Source organism: Cheilinus undulatus, linkage group 3 (genome assembly GCF_018320785.1).
Source record: "Cheilinus undulatus linkage group 3, ASM1832078v1, whole genome shotgun sequence".
Lineage (NCBI taxonomy): Eukaryota > Metazoa > Chordata > Actinopteri > Labriformes > Labridae > Cheilinus > Cheilinus undulatus.
Genome location: NC_054867.1, coordinates 14,945,612 through 14,963,198, shown reverse-complemented (window position 1 = coordinate 14,963,198; position 17,587 = coordinate 14,945,612). Strand labels below are relative to the sequence as shown.

The 17,587-nt window shown below is 38.2% G+C and overlaps 1 protein-coding gene across 4 annotated transcripts in view; it reads right to left on the bottom strand.

Moving 5' to 3' along the window:
* Positions 1-17,587, bottom strand: part of frmd4ba (FERM domain containing 4Ba) — a 66,199-nt gene that overhangs the window by 15,708 nt on the left and 32,904 nt on the right. For all 4 annotated transcript variants that reach the window (XM_041783492.1, XM_041783493.1, XM_041783490.1 and 1 more), the window contains exons 2-11: positions 16,005-16,070; positions 15,742-15,836; positions 14,336-14,428; positions 13,913-13,997; positions 12,460-12,516; positions 12,075-12,097; positions 6,787-6,870; positions 6,058-6,123; positions 5,512-5,569; positions 4,496-4,582 (exon numbers count right to left, since the gene is read on the bottom strand). In XM_041783492.1, the coding sequence (XP_041639426.1) occupies positions 4,496-4,582; positions 5,512-5,569; positions 6,058-6,123; positions 6,787-6,870; positions 12,075-12,097; positions 12,460-12,516; positions 13,913-13,997; positions 14,336-14,428; positions 15,742-15,836; positions 16,005-16,070 (714 nt within the window). The remainder of the gene's footprint in view (positions 1-4,495; positions 4,583-5,511; positions 5,570-6,057; positions 6,124-6,786; positions 6,871-12,074; positions 12,098-12,459; positions 12,517-13,912; positions 13,998-14,335; positions 14,429-15,741; positions 15,837-16,004; positions 16,071-17,587) is intronic.

Genomic DNA, 17,587 nt, shown 5'->3' with positions numbered 1-17,587 from the left:
CCCATTATAAGGAAAACATACACTAAATAGCTCCCCTATGTCATTATCACTACTCATTTACATTATAACAACAGGTATCAGAGGACTGGTAAGAAACACACTTCTTTCTACTCTACCCCCTATAAGAGAAACTCCACACCTCTGTGCCAACACATTGATGAAACTCAAAGAGGACTCTGCTGTGACTGCTGCTCAAGCCGCTCCCTAAATATTTCAAGGATGTGACACTCCTCACACTCTACATTTATAGGTCTGAAAGTATGATTCTTTAAGAGTAACCAAATTATTCACACACAAGTCACTATGCATAGCAAGTGACACATCATTAAATCAAAGTAAAATAAACAAACATGACACATCCCATGAAAACCTCCCTTGATCTTCAACAATTCAGTGGAATACATTTAATTTTTGATGCTCTCTATCTTTAGTATTGACATCTTTCTTGTTTTTGAATATCATTTGCAGCAGGTGGAAATGATTCAGAGATGCCTGTGGTTTAGACAAGATCAGGCTGTCCAGATCCAGCTCACACCCACAAACCCAGAACCCCCAGGGCCAGAAGTCTGCAAAGTCATACAAGCATGGAAATCTTTCAAAGCACTGACTGACACACCCGTACAGAAAAAGATCTGACCCAGCCTTTACATGACACGTCACATATCAGTGCTGGCTGGCTGGTGGCTCAGTTTGTTTTCAAAAATTAAAACATAGCATAAAGTTGATGTGTCAGAGAGACGAGATTGCTTAAAGCTGTTTTGATTCATGATGAGTTGTTAACTTAAAAAGTAGGGCTGGAGAAAGGGTGGTTTAATTTTCATCTGTATATCCATTTAACTTTTTTTGCTAGATTCTTTTTAAGTGAAGTATTAAAGGCTGTTGGCTTGCTACTACAAGATATTTTACTGACACTGTCGGCGATAATAAATCAAAGCATAAGGATACTTCTACATTACAAATACAACAAAGAAAGTTGTTTTCTGTGGTTTTAATGACTCTAGCATAAGCAGCAGTGAACCCCACATAATCTCTAGAAGACAATGTCATGACTGCTACTTGCTTTGTACACACATCATCTCACCCCTTACTTTACCCTGACATTTTACTAAAGGACTGGCAGGAAAAGTCTGAGAAATCAGTCATTAACATACTGAATTTTAATGAATTATTTTCATTGACTATTAACATATAAATGCATATATTCTTTTTTATAAATATTTTTTTAAAGAATAGCTGTGTTGTACATCTTGGCAAGCTATAGTAGCAGCTCTGTTTGAGAGCACTGCCTCATACATACATGAGTCTGTTATGTTGGAGTAGACATTGAAAAATGAGGGATGGAGCAACACAACTACCTTGATGCTACTCTGTCTGTCCCATCAACTGTAGAAAGAATGGTCCGTTCTCTGCTCGGCTGTGCTCTTGTGATTATCCGTCTTCGGGCCACAGTGAGATAACAGAACTGATATGTTTGCATTTTCTAACAAATCACTCAGTATTTGGCAATATTTCCTCAGAAAACTCAATTAAGTTACGCCTTTCTTAAAAATGGTTCTTCTTCTTGTGTTCTGCTTATTTGAGTTGAATCCCCCTACGATTGGGGGTGGTATTGCTATGTTTGGTCTGTATCTGTAAGCTTCAAGAAAATCGATGAAAAACAGAATACTACCCTCCTTCTAGTGTTATTCTAAAATTTAAAATAGTAGTTTTACTTCAAGTGCAAATCCCAGAAAATTTACACACCCAGTGTGTCCTGAGATCCAACCACTCTGACCACACACATATGTACGCATATGTCACTGCTTTACATTAAAGACCATCCACTCTACTAGTATTCATGTCAACAATCACATAGAGTGAGCTAACAAACCTCCTTTCACACATGACTGTTTAATGTTACAGCTGTGCCCTGTACATTTTTTTTGAAGGTCTTATACAATTCCAGCAGTCAAAGATAAATTTCCTGTAGTAGAGCAGGGTGTACTACAAATATATAGCATCTATATTTGAACAGGCAGAAAGACTGCATCTAAATAATCTCTACAAGGTGACCTGGTATTAATGAGAGAGAAGGTTGAAATAGCGTGTCATGCATCCACTCAAGATGAGGAGATACAGAATGACATGTCTGTCTGTAAGTTATCCTTCATCCCTGATTTCATAAAGGACAATAACTGTCCTGTAATTCTGGGCACAGCCTACTTAAAATAATAAAACGAGAAAAAGAAAAAAAATATAATAACTCAATCACTTAAATCATAATGTCTCTCCCCCTCTCACAGGAGTGCCTTTTTTCTGCCCTGTCTTGTGAAAACCAGAGTTTTAATGATCATTTTCCCCCATTTGAAGGCATGGTTTATGCAATAGAGATAAACAAGGAGACAAGAGGGTACACCCCTGATCTGACTGTTGTCCAGGCTTTGTCTCTAACTGAACAAATAGCTTGAACTGTCCTGGTGTAAATGATGCAATCAAAACAACAAGCACTTCATCAGAGTTTATGATACTGCAGCACAATTCTGAAAATAACACAGATCTGTGTGTCGATGATATCAATCTTTTTACCGTTATAAAATTGTAAAAAAGTCTAGTCCGCTATGCAGAAAATTCAGAGCAGCAATGCGAGGAACACCAGGTTTCATAATAGCAAACTAAGTTTAATATCATGGTCTTCCCCTCAGTGCATAATTTCCTGTTCCTCTCTCCTACTCAGTCACATGATCACAGCTCTCTCCCTCTCTATGATGTGAGACAGGATCACATTTTCAAAATCATCATTATGTTTTATTTATTTTTTTTTTCAGTATGAGGAACGTAAATGAGGCTAAACGCAATTTTGCAGATAACATGGGACAGTAGGATCCTATTAGAAGTGCTCTCTGGAGATAAAGGTAAAGATGCATGATCTACCCAGGCATGAACAATGCTAAGAGATGTCCACTTCTGACCTGATCAGTCAGAACAAACATTAACAACTGTTCTGAACCCCATCTCTGATATCTATAGGCTACCGAATCTCTCTTAAGGGGACCGGAAAAGAAGCAATACACTTCAATTATCAGTAAGATCAGTTCTTGAGGGATGCTCATGCTACTGACCCCTTCTTGTTTGGAGTAGTTTAAGAGGGCAAAAAAATACACTCTAATATCCTCATTGCTGTCGCGAAACTGGAAACCCCCACTCAACGACCCACCCGACTGAAAAAGGCAAACCACAGTCACACAGGCCTGCTGGTCCCCACAGAAAAACCATAATTACACCTTACACTGGAAGGGTTAGAGAGGGAAATGGCCAGGGCATGTACACATGCAGTTAAAAAAGATGATCCATTGCATTATTTGGACAAAAGCACACCTGACTGATGCAGTTAGGGATCATATTTTCTCTTGCACATATATACCTGAATACAACCAAAACCAGGTTTCTGTTCTGCACAGGCACCATAGTGTGGTGTTGTTTGCTTTAAAATATCACCAAAAGATAGAGTAATAGGATGCATCTAATGTGTAACAAAAGTAGAGTGTAGAGTATGTACTAAATATACCAACTACTGTAGCTGTGGCAGACATACTTGTGTCAATAAATTGATTCTCCTCTGGTACTTGTCTACAGTACCCAAATAAACTACCTAATTGATCTACAACTGTAGCTTGTAAATGTGCAGTTGTGCTTATTAATGTCTCACTGGAAAGGCATACCCTGCTCTGCCAATGAGTTTCTGAAACATATAAAAGTGATTTAGAAGAAATGCTTATTTGGGACACTGAAATAACACCTTACAATGATGGGGAAGGTATAGGACAAACTCTTACATTGTTGAACAAGCAATACACCTTTTCAAAGACACACACAGTCAGCCGTGTCAGACCTGATTAAAATCAACCCCCCATTGCTAACTGTTTAAAAATGGGGGAAACACTGTGGATACGGAATTTAATCAGTTAAAAACAGATATTTTACCACCCCGTAAAGCTCATTAAAAGGGTCGTTACAACGTTTTCTTTCTTATATGTGCCTTTTCTTCATAATCATGATGACTCTTCATCCAGCTGTTGCTACTGTTGTATCCTATTTGCTCTTACACTTTGAGCCTTGACTGCACAGCAAGGACAGATAAGGGAAAATAAAACCCATCCGTCTTCTTCTTTCCCCTGACTGACATGGGAATCATGGTCTTAGTTTACCTGTTTACATTGTGAGGGATAATTAACCAGCTATCTAGAGGTATGCTGCTAGTGAAAGCTGTGTTTTCAATAAGACAATTCAATAAATCAATTGTAAATGCTTTTTAAACATGTTAAATATCTTATAACTTGAGAATAGGCTGTAAGAAAGCCTATTCCACACAGTTTAATAACTTAAAGTACAACCTTTGTTAACTGTACATAGCTTAGCAACAACATATAAAATCCATAAAGTGGAGGAGTGTTAAAATAGAACTGGAAACTCGTGTGGTTTTAGCAAATGGGCTACGTGTAAAAATAGAGGCACCTACTTTTCTTGGTCTCAGTCTGTCCTGCAAATCGTACTGGCCAATGCCTTTGTAGCTGACTCCCAGCCACCAGGGGATTCCTTGCTTGTCCTGCATGAAAGAACACACACAACACCACACCACACCACCACAAATTAGCTATAATAAGCTAACTGGTAGGAGCAAACAAAATAAATTAAAACTTAAAAGAGCTGTTGCATGCAAAGAATTATCACTTGAAGGATCAACACAATAACAACTTAAGAAAAGATCAAATACTTAAAGAACTTTGATCTGGTCAGACACCTTGATTAAACTAGGTTCAGTCTGGAAAGTTAATGGATGCAGTTAAAGCAATTAAATTGGAGTAAAGCTGCTAGACTGAACATGCTTTACTGATTTACTGGATTCTTGACTACATTTATAGAGTATTTATGGTCAAATTCTTGTATTATGGCTTACTTCTGTGTATTCCTATGGTGGCAGATTAAAGCTATTATCACATATGCTCTCTTTGAAATGCCTCAAAAATTCAAGGCAGATGGACCCCATAACATCTAAAGTTGGTTGTTCCCTTATACACCGCACAGATGGAACTTATCCCTGTCATAGGGGAAGGGGATTTAAGGGGACAAGACTAAAAACAACAACAACAATGATGAAATGGCTTAAAAAGAAACACAATTCTTGATAAAATTAGGAATGCAGGATTTTGGATTTTTGCCAGTATCTGATATGCTGATATTCACATTTTATTTTAGCTTATGCCAATACAGATATCAAAACATAAAGTTTTTCAAACCTTAATTTTTAGACCTTAAAAAACACTTTAAAGTTGAAGGAATGAGGATAAAAAACAAGGATTTTTCATACCTGCTGATAATTAACTCTTTTAAGCTAATATCTGCTGATACCAACACCATGTTGACACTGCCATGCATCTCTTGATACTATGCCATAATGACAATTTAGCTTTTCCATAACTGCATTCTGTAGTTGGACACATTCTTATACTAAATGACTCAGGATAAGGCTCTCACCTTCACCGGGTAATAATGGACTCCATACGTTGGCAGAGATTCCACCAGGGCCAGAAATCTTTAGAGAGAGACAAATAGGTTAACAGCAGTTTCAACACTCTCACTTGATCACTGTCAATCCCCAGCTTTTGTACAACAGATGGATTGGAATTGAAGCTACAGTCATTAGGAAGCCACAGTCATTTGTACTAGCAAGGTTGTTGATTCTTTTTCAGGCTGTGACAGATGCAGGGACAGTCAATTGATCAGTTCAAGGGCACAAATCATCAAAGCGTAAATTACCCCAGGTTTCTTGAGTTACACTCCCAGGAAAAGTAACACAGACGAGGACTTGTATCCTTGAAAGACTGCATGACTGCTTACTCTCAGAAATCATCCTTTAATTCATTACACATACAGCCACCTCTTCAGAAAACACTACAGTACAGACAAGTGGAGGGTCTGATGTAGGTGGCATGAAAAGATGGGTCATAAGGCACACAAAAGTAAATTTACCAGACTCAAACCTCATTTATACATAAAATACAACAGCTCTTTATAACTTACTGTACAATGGCTTGTCCTCTGGTCTGTCCCTTCAGTTTCTTGTAGTGATCTATCACTTTGTCCTCACTGAAAATGGATATATAAAACATTTGATGAATATTCTATGAAGTGTTAAACATTCCAGCCACAGAGGGATTGTGAAAGGGCCCTTTTTCTTTGATACACATCCACTCTGCTCAAGCAGAAAATGCAATCTGGCCTGCTGATGACTCTCATCTAACTCTTCGATAAAAGCATCCAATTTACTTCCCACTCTAATCATCTCTCTTAATAGCAAGGCGAGACAGCATTTACAATGAGGCTGAACAGACTGAAAGGAACAGAGTGAGACAGAATTGGTTGAACGCACACATGCACCATAACACAACCATTTTAATTTGGTTATTTAACTGATGTATGGGGTTCGGAGGCTGCAGCAGCCTCAGAGGGCCATTTAGCAAAAACAAGGGGGATGAGCAGTAGAGACAAAACAGCAGTGTGGATTAAAACAACAGGCAGCAGTCTTTCAGAGGTAGAGCTGGAGGCTTCTTAACACCCAAAACTGCTCTTTTGGGAAAATCCCTTCAGTATAACTAAAAGTTACTTGCCACCGAGTCTATCGGACAACTGAAGAATTAATGTGTGCTCAGAGGGAGTCCTGTTGTAAAGTCTGGCCACAACATCCACAGTACTCTGTGTGATAATACTAATTCCTGACTGTCATTTTTTTGTATTTTTGAGGAAACTTACCAGTAATTAAGAGATGGGTGCTCCCTTAGTACTCTTGTGGGTAAAGCTGGGAGCTGTTTAAGGTCTGATCTGGTAGTCTCCTCACTGAAAAAGGAACAAAACATGTCGTTATGGTCCAAACACTGTACAAACCCCTGTGTACATAAAACCATCCAAATTTTGGTATCAACAGCACTGAGTGCTCCAGGACAGCTTTTGAACTGAAAGTAAAGACAGATGTTTCAACAAAATCTCAAATTAAAGTCTAAAAATGAGTCAGGAGAATTTCCCTTCATCTGTATGCTTTCACCGTGTGGTTTATATTTCTATCTTGAGGCATGACAGCAATAATTCATGTTTGCTAAACCTTAGAAAAGGTGCAGAGTCAGGATGTCGATTTTATCTTTCCAATTTAGAGTATAAGGAGTTGTAATGTTTGGCATAACTAAACTTGATTTCACTCATGTCTTGCCAGACTAAATCAGAGAAGTCTGGAAGGATTTGAGTGTGAAAGCACACGAATACTCTTTAAGCCATAGGGGGCCTCTGAAAGGGCTTTATGAGAAATCTATTTTCAGTATTTCGGGCTGGTTTCAGAACAACAAACACTCTATAGCCATAACTTTAGGAAAACAAATTTAGAATGAGTCAGGTTTATAACATCGGGAATAATCCCACTATGACAGAGATAACAGGCAGAGTTGGTTTCATTCACAAACTGATGTCAGACAATGTTGTATGTTCTGCATCCACAATAAATACTGTCACTTATATAGTTTTCAGCCACAGCATGGATTTTTGCAACACGGTCGTCATTGATGTTTTTGTGCACACATACAAGGCATGCCACTGCAACCATAGCAGAGTGATATATGACCAACAACAGCTCAGTATGAGTCCAGTCATCAGCATATTTTGCTCTGATACTACAGAGCAGCCAGGTAACAAACCAAACGTCACCCATTTTTGTCAGTTTAATTAACAAGAGGCACAGCATAAACACATAAAACGTGTGATTGCTCCTCATCAAGCTTGATATTTGTAATAACAGCAACATACAGCAAGAGTGCTCCCTTTGCAAATCGTCTCTGTTTAAATATGTGTTTAAAGTTGTGTTTTAGCTCATGACTTGCTTATTACAAGTCCATAATGATTCTAACCCACAAATTCCACATACAACCTGCAGTGCATTCTTGGTCAGAAGCATTTTACTCCAAGAGGAAGTGAGCAAGCTTGCCCACTGGAAGCATTCCTGGAACACTGCACAGCACAGTCCTGAGTGGCTGGAGACTCAAGATCACAGGAGAGCTACAAGTTTAACCAGGGAAAGTATATAAGCAACAGATTATTTTGATTTGCTGTTCATTTGGACCTGATATTTTGCATCCATCATGGGTGAGTAGATTAGGAAGTTAAGAGGTTTGTGTTTTTTCTACAAAGGATGTGTGGTTTAATGTCAAATTCTATGGCTTTCCACCTCAAAAGTTAACTACTGTTTATCAATAGCGCCGTAGTAGCTCTGGGACCCTCCGACCGTCGGATGACCTGTTGCTTGTATCACAGGGTGAGATGTTATGTTGTTATAGTTATGATTCACTATTAGGTGTCCATGCTTTTTGTGTATTTGAAGTTGACCAGATGCTTTGCATATTTTTCTGGCTTGATCTGCCCTGCATGGATTGATGCATTTTGGCAGCAGCCAGTTCTGAAAATAGACCTGGCATGCATCTTGAGCCGCAGAGTGGTGCTTTTGAGATGTGCCGAAGAAGGACCGTAGTACAGACTGAGCAGTGGAATTGCACAGACTGACAAGAAAGGAAGCGATTAGTGAACTTCACAAGCAGATCCCTGTGCAGGAGGAGTATGTGGAATTTGGGGGTTAGACACAGGCTGTGGCATTCAACAAAGTCAGAGAGGATATTGGGAGCTGTAACACCAGAACATGCAATTATATGCATTATCTATTTTAACTTGTGATATTGTATTATGATATTGTGACTACAACGAGCAAAAAAACAAACAAAAAAAAAAACCCCAAAACAAACACAAAAAAAAAATACAGTGATATCAATCCCAGGCCATATCATCCAGCTGTAGCATCCAGACGGACAGTGGTTACTGTCAAGGTCAATGATAGTGAACCATGAGCCACTCCAACATCATGTAGGAGGAAGTAATGTGTTTTTCTTGTTGGACAAACAAGGCTCTGGCTTGGCTGGCCAGCCCACTGTGGATAGGAACAAAAGTCATTCACAAACACTTGGCAGTCCTCCCTGTGCTGGAAAGAACTGTATAAGCCTCAGTGCTGTTTCAAGACAGTCTGTGGCTCCTGACACAGAACCCAAAAGTATGTCAGATTGTGCCTAAAATAGAAAAATCATCAAGAAATGTACCAGCTACATGAGTACCTTCATCATAACCAAACAAGAAGTGGCTGACTCAGGCCATGGCCATTTCACCCTAAGTGACTCTAATAGAGTTAAAATCTTCTGGTTTAAAAAATAATGGGATATAACAGCTGCTGACATTGTAGGCCAGAGGAATAACGATCTAGTTATGAGAAACAGCTTACGATACAAAACCCTGCTGCAAAGGTAGAAGCACTTAAATCACTCTTCACTGTAGCTACCTCTCCTAGGTTGACTGGGTTTTGCTACCAAGGCACTTTGCTGCATGTTTGATGGTATACACTTTATTGGGAGCTGGAGCCTGGCGTTGTCGAGGTGATCTACTCTGCAGCCGCGCTGCTCTGTCAGCAATCTGGAATTCATTACTACGTCTGTTATCTCCCCGCAGCCTGCAGCACGGAGGCAGTTCCTGCACCCTGTACAGCCCAGCCCAATGTAGCCTACCCAGTGTGGGAGAGATAATACTCATATGTCAGCTATTCCACTGGGCTGCAACGTGGTTACTGTAAAGGGAGTACAATGAAAGAGCCTGTTGCTGTGAATGAACCACTAACTACAGGCTACACCTGCAAATAGAACTGGTAACTACTGCTGTCTGGGTGTAACACTGGCTCTCATGAACAGAGAGACAAGAGAACTGACACTGTGTTAATAAATGGTGATTAAAATAATTACATAGGGACAAATATAGTGACATGAAGACAATGTTTGGCACATGTTTGAAGGTTTTTAACCACTGTAAAAGAAAAAAGTCTTAGGGAAGCAGTTGAGGAAAACTTTGGACCTCAATTTGATCATTTTCATGGTGACATTTAGTAACTCCAAGAGAAAAGCTGTGAATCATTAAACTGAGCTTTGGTTGCAGCAACAACAACACAATTATGTAAAAGTTTACTGAGAGCTCAATACAAAGGGAATTCCTTTAGAAGTAGAGTATTAAACCAAATGATTGTGCTTTTCTTCAATGAACAGCAGGGGGTTGGCCCACAGCACTATAATACCATGACTACAGTGAGTCCTCCTGACGCCAAGTTGTCTACCATTGGACAGTCTGTCGGGCTCATCCGTCTTAAGGCAACTGACTGTAGCAGAAGGAGGAGGACTCCCTAACTCCTCCACAGCTAATCTCACAGCTCAAAGGCCCATTATGATAAAGTGTAGAGACTGCATTTATACCATATGGTCCATGGGAGATATTACCAGGCCCCTTTCCTCAATAAAGCTAGGAAAGTGCAGGCAATAATGAGAAATATTCCCACATGAAAGCAGATGTGCCCAAGTGCAAATTAAATGTAAGCAATTACAAAGTTCAAGTTTTAGGATGCTATGTTTTTATCATTTCACCAAAGAAAATAATTAGATGTCATTCATTCCTGGAGCCTAATGAAAATAATATTGAACAGCTAATGTCAGAACAAGAAGGGGAGGATCAGTGTCTGTGCAGACAACTGAAAATGACAGGCTCACTTGGAAACACTCCCACCATTGCTGATTGTTGTCTTTTGTTGTGCTTTCAGAGAAAGGATAAAGTACAGCCAATCCCTCCACCTACGTGAGCACTCTGTGGACTGCACTCTGCACCTCAAGGCTGATAGTTTTGAACAAAAACACTGACGTTAAAACTCTGTAATAAAGCTAGAGTAAGTAATCACTAACTTTAATAGGTTACTGAGGTCTGTAAGAAGAGGTGTTTTTTACACATTAGTACACAAACGAACAAATGTTGTTTTCTTTGTTGCAATAGAACAAAGACAATAGTTTGACATGAGGTCAAACTGCATTTTAAGCATTGCTTGTACTGCCATTCAACCATACATGCACAAATCTTTGTGTTTGCATAATGGACAGAGAGGCCCTCAAAGGCAAAGCAATGGGCTGTGTGGCTTCACATTCATCCAGGCAGAGCAGTGTTTAAATATCACAGTCAAGGACCTTCACTTCTACTGCTGGCAAAAACAACACACCTTATCAGCAGGTCAAGCCGGGGAGCACCGAAAACATTATGTCAATGTCTAAGCAGGCTTGGAGGTATTGAACTGCCTCCAGGCAGTGTCATAACCAAGGCGTGAATACAATGTTTGATGTGTAAGTGTCCAACTGGACTTGTTTTTCAGGATATGTGACCTCTTATGCGAAGAGTTGCATTTCTGCATCTCAAAAGTAACTGCAGGAACTCTGTAACATTTTGTTTAAATGCTGAATAGATGCATCTTCATTTACAGGTGACAGTGTGGAAAAAACATGCATGTTTGGGTTGTGAAGTCTAATGTCACAAGGACAAATCAAGGTGATTATTAACTGAAGAATACCAAAAGAAAAAAAAATCTGAGCCAGTCAAGTTGAACATTAACTGACTACAAAGGCATGGTACACTGAGGAATGACCACAACCTGAATAAACAGGCCCTGCTTCATTGACAGAGTACAGAAAAAACACTGGTGCTAAATGATTTTGCCCTGGATACTGCTGGATACATGAGATCAGTGGTTCTCAAATGGTGTGCTGAGGCATGTCTCAGAGTGTCCTGGAAACTTGTGCAAACATATATTACATATATTATTACAGCAACGAGAGTTGCTGTGATCTGTGTTAAAGAGTCGATTTCTATATGGAAATGTACATAGTTTGACTTAAGATTTTGACTTGATCTCAGGTGTGCCTTGGCCAAAAAAAGTTTGAAAACCACTGCATAATTGTGAAAGCACTAATGATACTGGTGCCAAAACACCAGAAATGCCACATTTTTAATTGTAACTTAGTGAACGAGCGTAACTTCCTATATTATTAACACTGTATTGCTTGCATTAAAAAAGTTAATGTATATGAATCGCAAACTACACGTGAAAATGTGCCCATATTAATCCATTAAGTGCATTTATATTAAATGTTAAAACTTCTTACCTGGAGTAATCTCCTTTGGCCTCCTTTAAAGAAAAATATATCACAGTTAGTTCACCCCAGAGACTGAAGTTGCAGCTAATGAACTGAAAAGCCTAACGTTCATTTTAGCTAGGTGCGTTATTAACGGTAATGTTGCACGATTAAATATCAAAATATTCAGACTAGTTTCGTTGTATTTCGTTCTTTAAATAGCTCAAATTTAGTCTGCCGATAAAATGACGTTTGACATTGCAATACAAGGATAACTGGTCAGTTTATTTAACAATAGCCCCAACAACAGCAACCTCTGTCTGTTTTCAAATGTTGCATACTAGACCCTCTTCATTCACATTTGGGGTGAGCGACTAACTGTCGGTCAGAAACCCTGCGACAAACTCTTTCTTACCTGCAATGCGAAAGCAGTCAATCTGAAAACATTTTCACTCTCCACTTCGATGATCTCCTGCGGGTTAAAAAAATCAAAATTAGCGCTGTTTGTCGAAAAACACGCGTATACAAAGTGCAGGCTATCCCAACACTTGACTTAGGAGTGAGTGAAAAAATGTTCCCGTCCCGTACCTCGGTCCCACCGTTACCGACTGAACCACAGGCACGGATTCAATACGGAACTTGAGTTTGTTTGAGAAACGTTTCCTCCTAATATCTTTCTTCACCTGACTTATTTTGTCATTTTCGCAGGCAACAAAAACACGCTTTAGGATGGAAAGCGAAGCGGAAAGTCCTGCCTGAGGCTACTACCCCCATCGGTAAAGTGGTACGGTCCGCAAGCAGGTTCAACTGTCTCCCAGGGTGACTGGTTTGCTCCCCCCGCGAAAAACTGCACTGCTACGTTTGGTCACATGCTGCTTTCAAGTGCTGCTCGTACAAACCCAAATCAATGTATTCTTGTGTTTTTGACTTGTTCAATCTTTAATGTTACATTTTCTACTTCATCTAATTCGTAAAAAAAAAACAGATTTATAACAAGTGCGTTGTAATAGAAGCACGCCAGCAAAGTTACTTTCATTTTTTTCCATTATAGGTCATTTCAAAGGCAATTTTAAAAAGTATGTAACAGAACAGCAATGAAATTGCCTGTACGTCTACAGCTCCTAAGGCTTATCAATCCATATAAAATTATTTAAACGTTACACAACGTTTAAATAATTTTATATGGATTGATAAAATTATTTAAACGTTACACAACGTTAACACCGCGCCGCACTGTATTCAAATGATTTGTGCAAAGGCTACTGGTGTTTTTGCAAGGCAAGTCACAAAGGTTGTTCAAATGTTTAATTTTTCAACAGCACATGAAAGCAGCATTCTTAATAACATGATATTTAAAAAACGGCAGGCTTGTTGTGTGATCTTTCAGACATGTGGATGTTTCACAGGTAGCTTAGAATTTGAATATTCTAAGACTTCCACTCACAACTGGCTATTTGTACAATGATAATAGAGAACTGAGTATGAAGCCAAATAAAAAAGCCAGTAGGATTTTAGAAAACATCACAGACCTTTATGTGAAATACATCAAGTTTTGCATGACAGAAAAATTCAGTTTTAGACAAAGCTAATTTTGTATGACCATTATATCTATACAAGGCTGTCCATAAAGCATAAGCAGGCCTGTATCTATATCACTGTTAATTTGACCATCAACCCTCAGCTGAATAAGCAAAGACAAGCCATACAACCAAAACCCAATAAGTGTAGATAAATATTACAGGATAGGCATTTTATCGAAGGCATTTCTAGATGAGTGAGCAAGATGGATTTCATGATAAGAAAGCAAAAGTATATAATTATTAGACAATGAATTCTTAAATTTCAACATAATAAAAAAATAAACTTACATTAAACACTAAGGATTTAGCGTTCAAGAAGAACAGCTCCACTGTTGTGTTCTCTTTCAAAAAGGTGATCTTCTCGATGTAAAACCTGGGGGGAATTGCAGGGTAGGTGAGCTTGTTAAGTTCATATGAAAAATCACAGCAAAGCCTTCTCAGCTTTCTAGCAGTCTTCAAACATCTCCACCTTCAAAAAGGCTGTGGTTAGGCCTCAAAAATTAGCAACACTAAAACATTACTGCCACCTGCTGGTCAAAACGAGGCTCTCAAGTATTATAAATGCTGTCTGCCACATTCAGGGCCTCAAGTTAAGGCAAGAAGGTGAAATATTTTCAAAATGGAGAGATTTCCTTCATTTTGGTATAGGCTAAACATTATTGTAAAACACCAGCAGCCACATTTTGCAAGCTTTTAAGACAGAGAACTCACCTCACAAGGAACTTGAGTTCCAAAGACCCTGAATTCTTGGAGAAGTCATGATCCAGGACTTTACGATCCAACTGGAGCCAGTTATTCTGACCACTGGGCAGACATTAAAGAATAAATTATACTTTGGATTAGATTAATGCTACCATATTTTCTCATTATTCCCCTTTCGAGGTTTCTTTAATCTCCTGAGACCTGAGCTTTAGTTTCAAATGCACTTTTAGTTTCTCCTTATTTGGAATCAGTGGAATCTGGTAAATTTTAAGCCTCATCCTTGTCTTTGAACAGGAAGTAGTTTTAACTAAAAGGATGGCCACAAAGCTCCTGAAGATCCTGTCTCTGCAGAAAATACAGCCCCGAATCAGTTTAAGAGCATCTGTTGTGGCTGTGTGTCGGCCAGTTGGACAGTTATTGAGGAGCTTCAGTCAGAAAGAAATGGTGTCAGTCATTCTCGGGGGTTGTCATTTTGATGATGTGCCACAAGTTCTTGTTAAGGCTAAGCCTCAATAACATTAACTCTAAAAGTTCTAAATTTGTAGGAAATTTTCCTTTTCAAAATCCACACAAATTCCCTAAAATTTTACAGAAATTTCTGTGAAAATTCATAAACCTGTTTTCATGTATTTTCTCATAAAAAGTACTGAAAAAGTTTCAGTAAAACCTGAGCGTTTTTAGCAAGTCCTTATATTCCAATATAAATTTTCCCCAAATTTCCCTAAAATCTCAAAGCAAACTCCCAAAAATGTGATTAGAAAGCCTGGAAAATTCTCTCATACAGTCAAAGAGATTCCATGAAATATTCATAAAAATTATGGGAGTTAAAGAGGACTCCCTGAAAAAAATTCTAATAAAATTCCCAAATTTACAGGGAAAATTTCAAAAAAAAAAATTGCCCTAAACATTGCAAAAAAAAAAAAAAAAAAAAAAAAAAAAAAAATCAAAATTACCATGAAAACATCCAACAATATCCCTGCCCCAGACTTCCAATGACACTGTCCAGAATACACAGACATTTCCTGAATATTTCCACAAAAATCTATTGAAAAGGAGATTTTTAATCTCACTGAGGTTTTCTGGTTTAATGAAGGTTAAATAAAAATAAAACATTTGAAAATTTCCAGGGTATATAAACAAAAATATCAATGAAAATTCCTGAAAATTTCATGGCAAATTCTTCCAGAATTTCAAGTAAATTACTTAAATGTCAATGGATATTACAGACAATTATCATAAAATTCGAATAGCAGAAATTATTTGTAGGAAAGCCAAAATGTAATGTCTGTATTTCTACATACAGGGACTGAGGAGGTAAAACAAGGATCAATCACAAAACAGGGGAAAACTTGGTAGAGAGTACTAACAGATAGTTTCTTTTTCAGAAGTGTATTACAAAAAGGAAAAGCGCTTACGTGTCATCTATGAAGGACAATCCAAAGTATTCTTTCTCCTTCAGGTTAAAATGTGACGCCACCAAATCCAACAGCTCAACGGACAACAGCTTGGGCTGTGAAGTCAACAGCAAAACAAAAATCTTCTGATTATTCATTCAAAAGCTGTCATGGTCAAATCGACAATAATCAAAGCAAAAAAGGAATTAAAATCCAGTTTATACTTTTCAATGGTGTGCAGCATCATTTGTGCAAAGGAGGTAAGCAGGAAGAGTCAACTATACCTGAACCAGCAGCTCCAGCTTCCTGCCATCAAGGAGGTGGATCTGGCACTGACGGCCCTCCGTCATCTGTAGGAAGACAGATAACATGATACGAGACAATTATACGGGGTTTTACCTTGAGGCAAAAGTGGGCTGTTGCATGTGGACATGTGCTCCAAGAGGCCTCAATTTCTAGTCATTTAAAGTTCAAAGTTCTTTATTACCTGAAAAGGTAAAGTGAGTTTTGGCATTCCAGAGACAAAAACAATAAATAGCTAACCTGACACACCAGATGGATTTGCTGCACACGAGAAACACAGAAACGGGTGAAACCATTCACAATCAGACAAATGAATTAAAAACAAACATTAAAATGTCAGACCAAAGATTGATGATTAAAACTAACTCATGATAAAGTGCTTCTGTTGTTTTGCTAGTTTAGGACCCTGGCTCTAACAGCACGGTTCAAGCCCTTTAAGAAGCCCTACTATGCCTCCATGTCAATTATATATAGTTCAGATCCCTATAGACACACTGAGATAATGAATTTGCAGATTTCTGTTTTGTGGCAATAAATTATTTAGCTCACTCTCTACGATTGCATTTAGCTGATGGGGAATGGCCTCACATTGGTCTTTGCCTGAGGCCTCCAAATTGCGAAAAACATCCCTGATGTCAATCCCTGCAAGACAATTCTGCATGAGTATATCATCATCCACCTAAATGTATATTTGTCTTTGGGCAAAGTGAATAGGTGAGAGACATCTGGGAAAGACAGCCATACTCAAAATGTCCCAGGGAGAAGAGCATACTTAAAGTGTAAAACTAAAAAGATTGGTAACAGTTCTAATGATGTGGGAATAAATGAGTCATAAACAATGTCTGAGTTTCCTCTTGGCAATAAACCTCCACAAATGCTATTGTTGTTTCAATTCAATTCAAAGCAGTCTGAAAATAATATATGAAACATTGAAATGTCAAGGCTTATTTGCTGTTAAGAAGTAAAATAAAAATAACAATAAAAATTAAAATGAAAATAAAAACAAGTAAAAAAAAAATTTCAAATAAAAATAAAACATTAAAATTAATCATTAAAATTAAAATTGAATGCAAAAAGAATTAAGGCCTTCTGCACAGTTGAATAGCATCCCAGGTGTTTTTGTTTCATTCTGTTGCAGTCAGCAGAACTTTAGCATTAGATAAGGATACGACTTTTTTATTGTTTATTGTAAATTTTAAATTACATGATCATTCTCATCTGGTCCAGCACCCACTGCCATCTCTGTAATGACAAAAGCCCTGGAAAGAGGTGCATACGTTTATTCAATTTTACTCTGTTTCTTACAAAAGCATGTTCATTTTGGTTGTTTTTTAGAAATCTTAAGAAATAAGGAAATCCAGCTTTCTTATCCCAAGATAAATAAACCAAAATCTTAAAAAACATAACAGAAATTGACTCATTATCACAGCAAAGCAGAGTCAAATGGAAATGGATGCATGCCAGCTAAGGGCTTCCTTACATCAGTGACCCTTTGGAACTTTTTTTTTTCAGGCATGCATTCATGACCCACTTTTGGGTCCAACCCACCAGCTGAGAATCACTT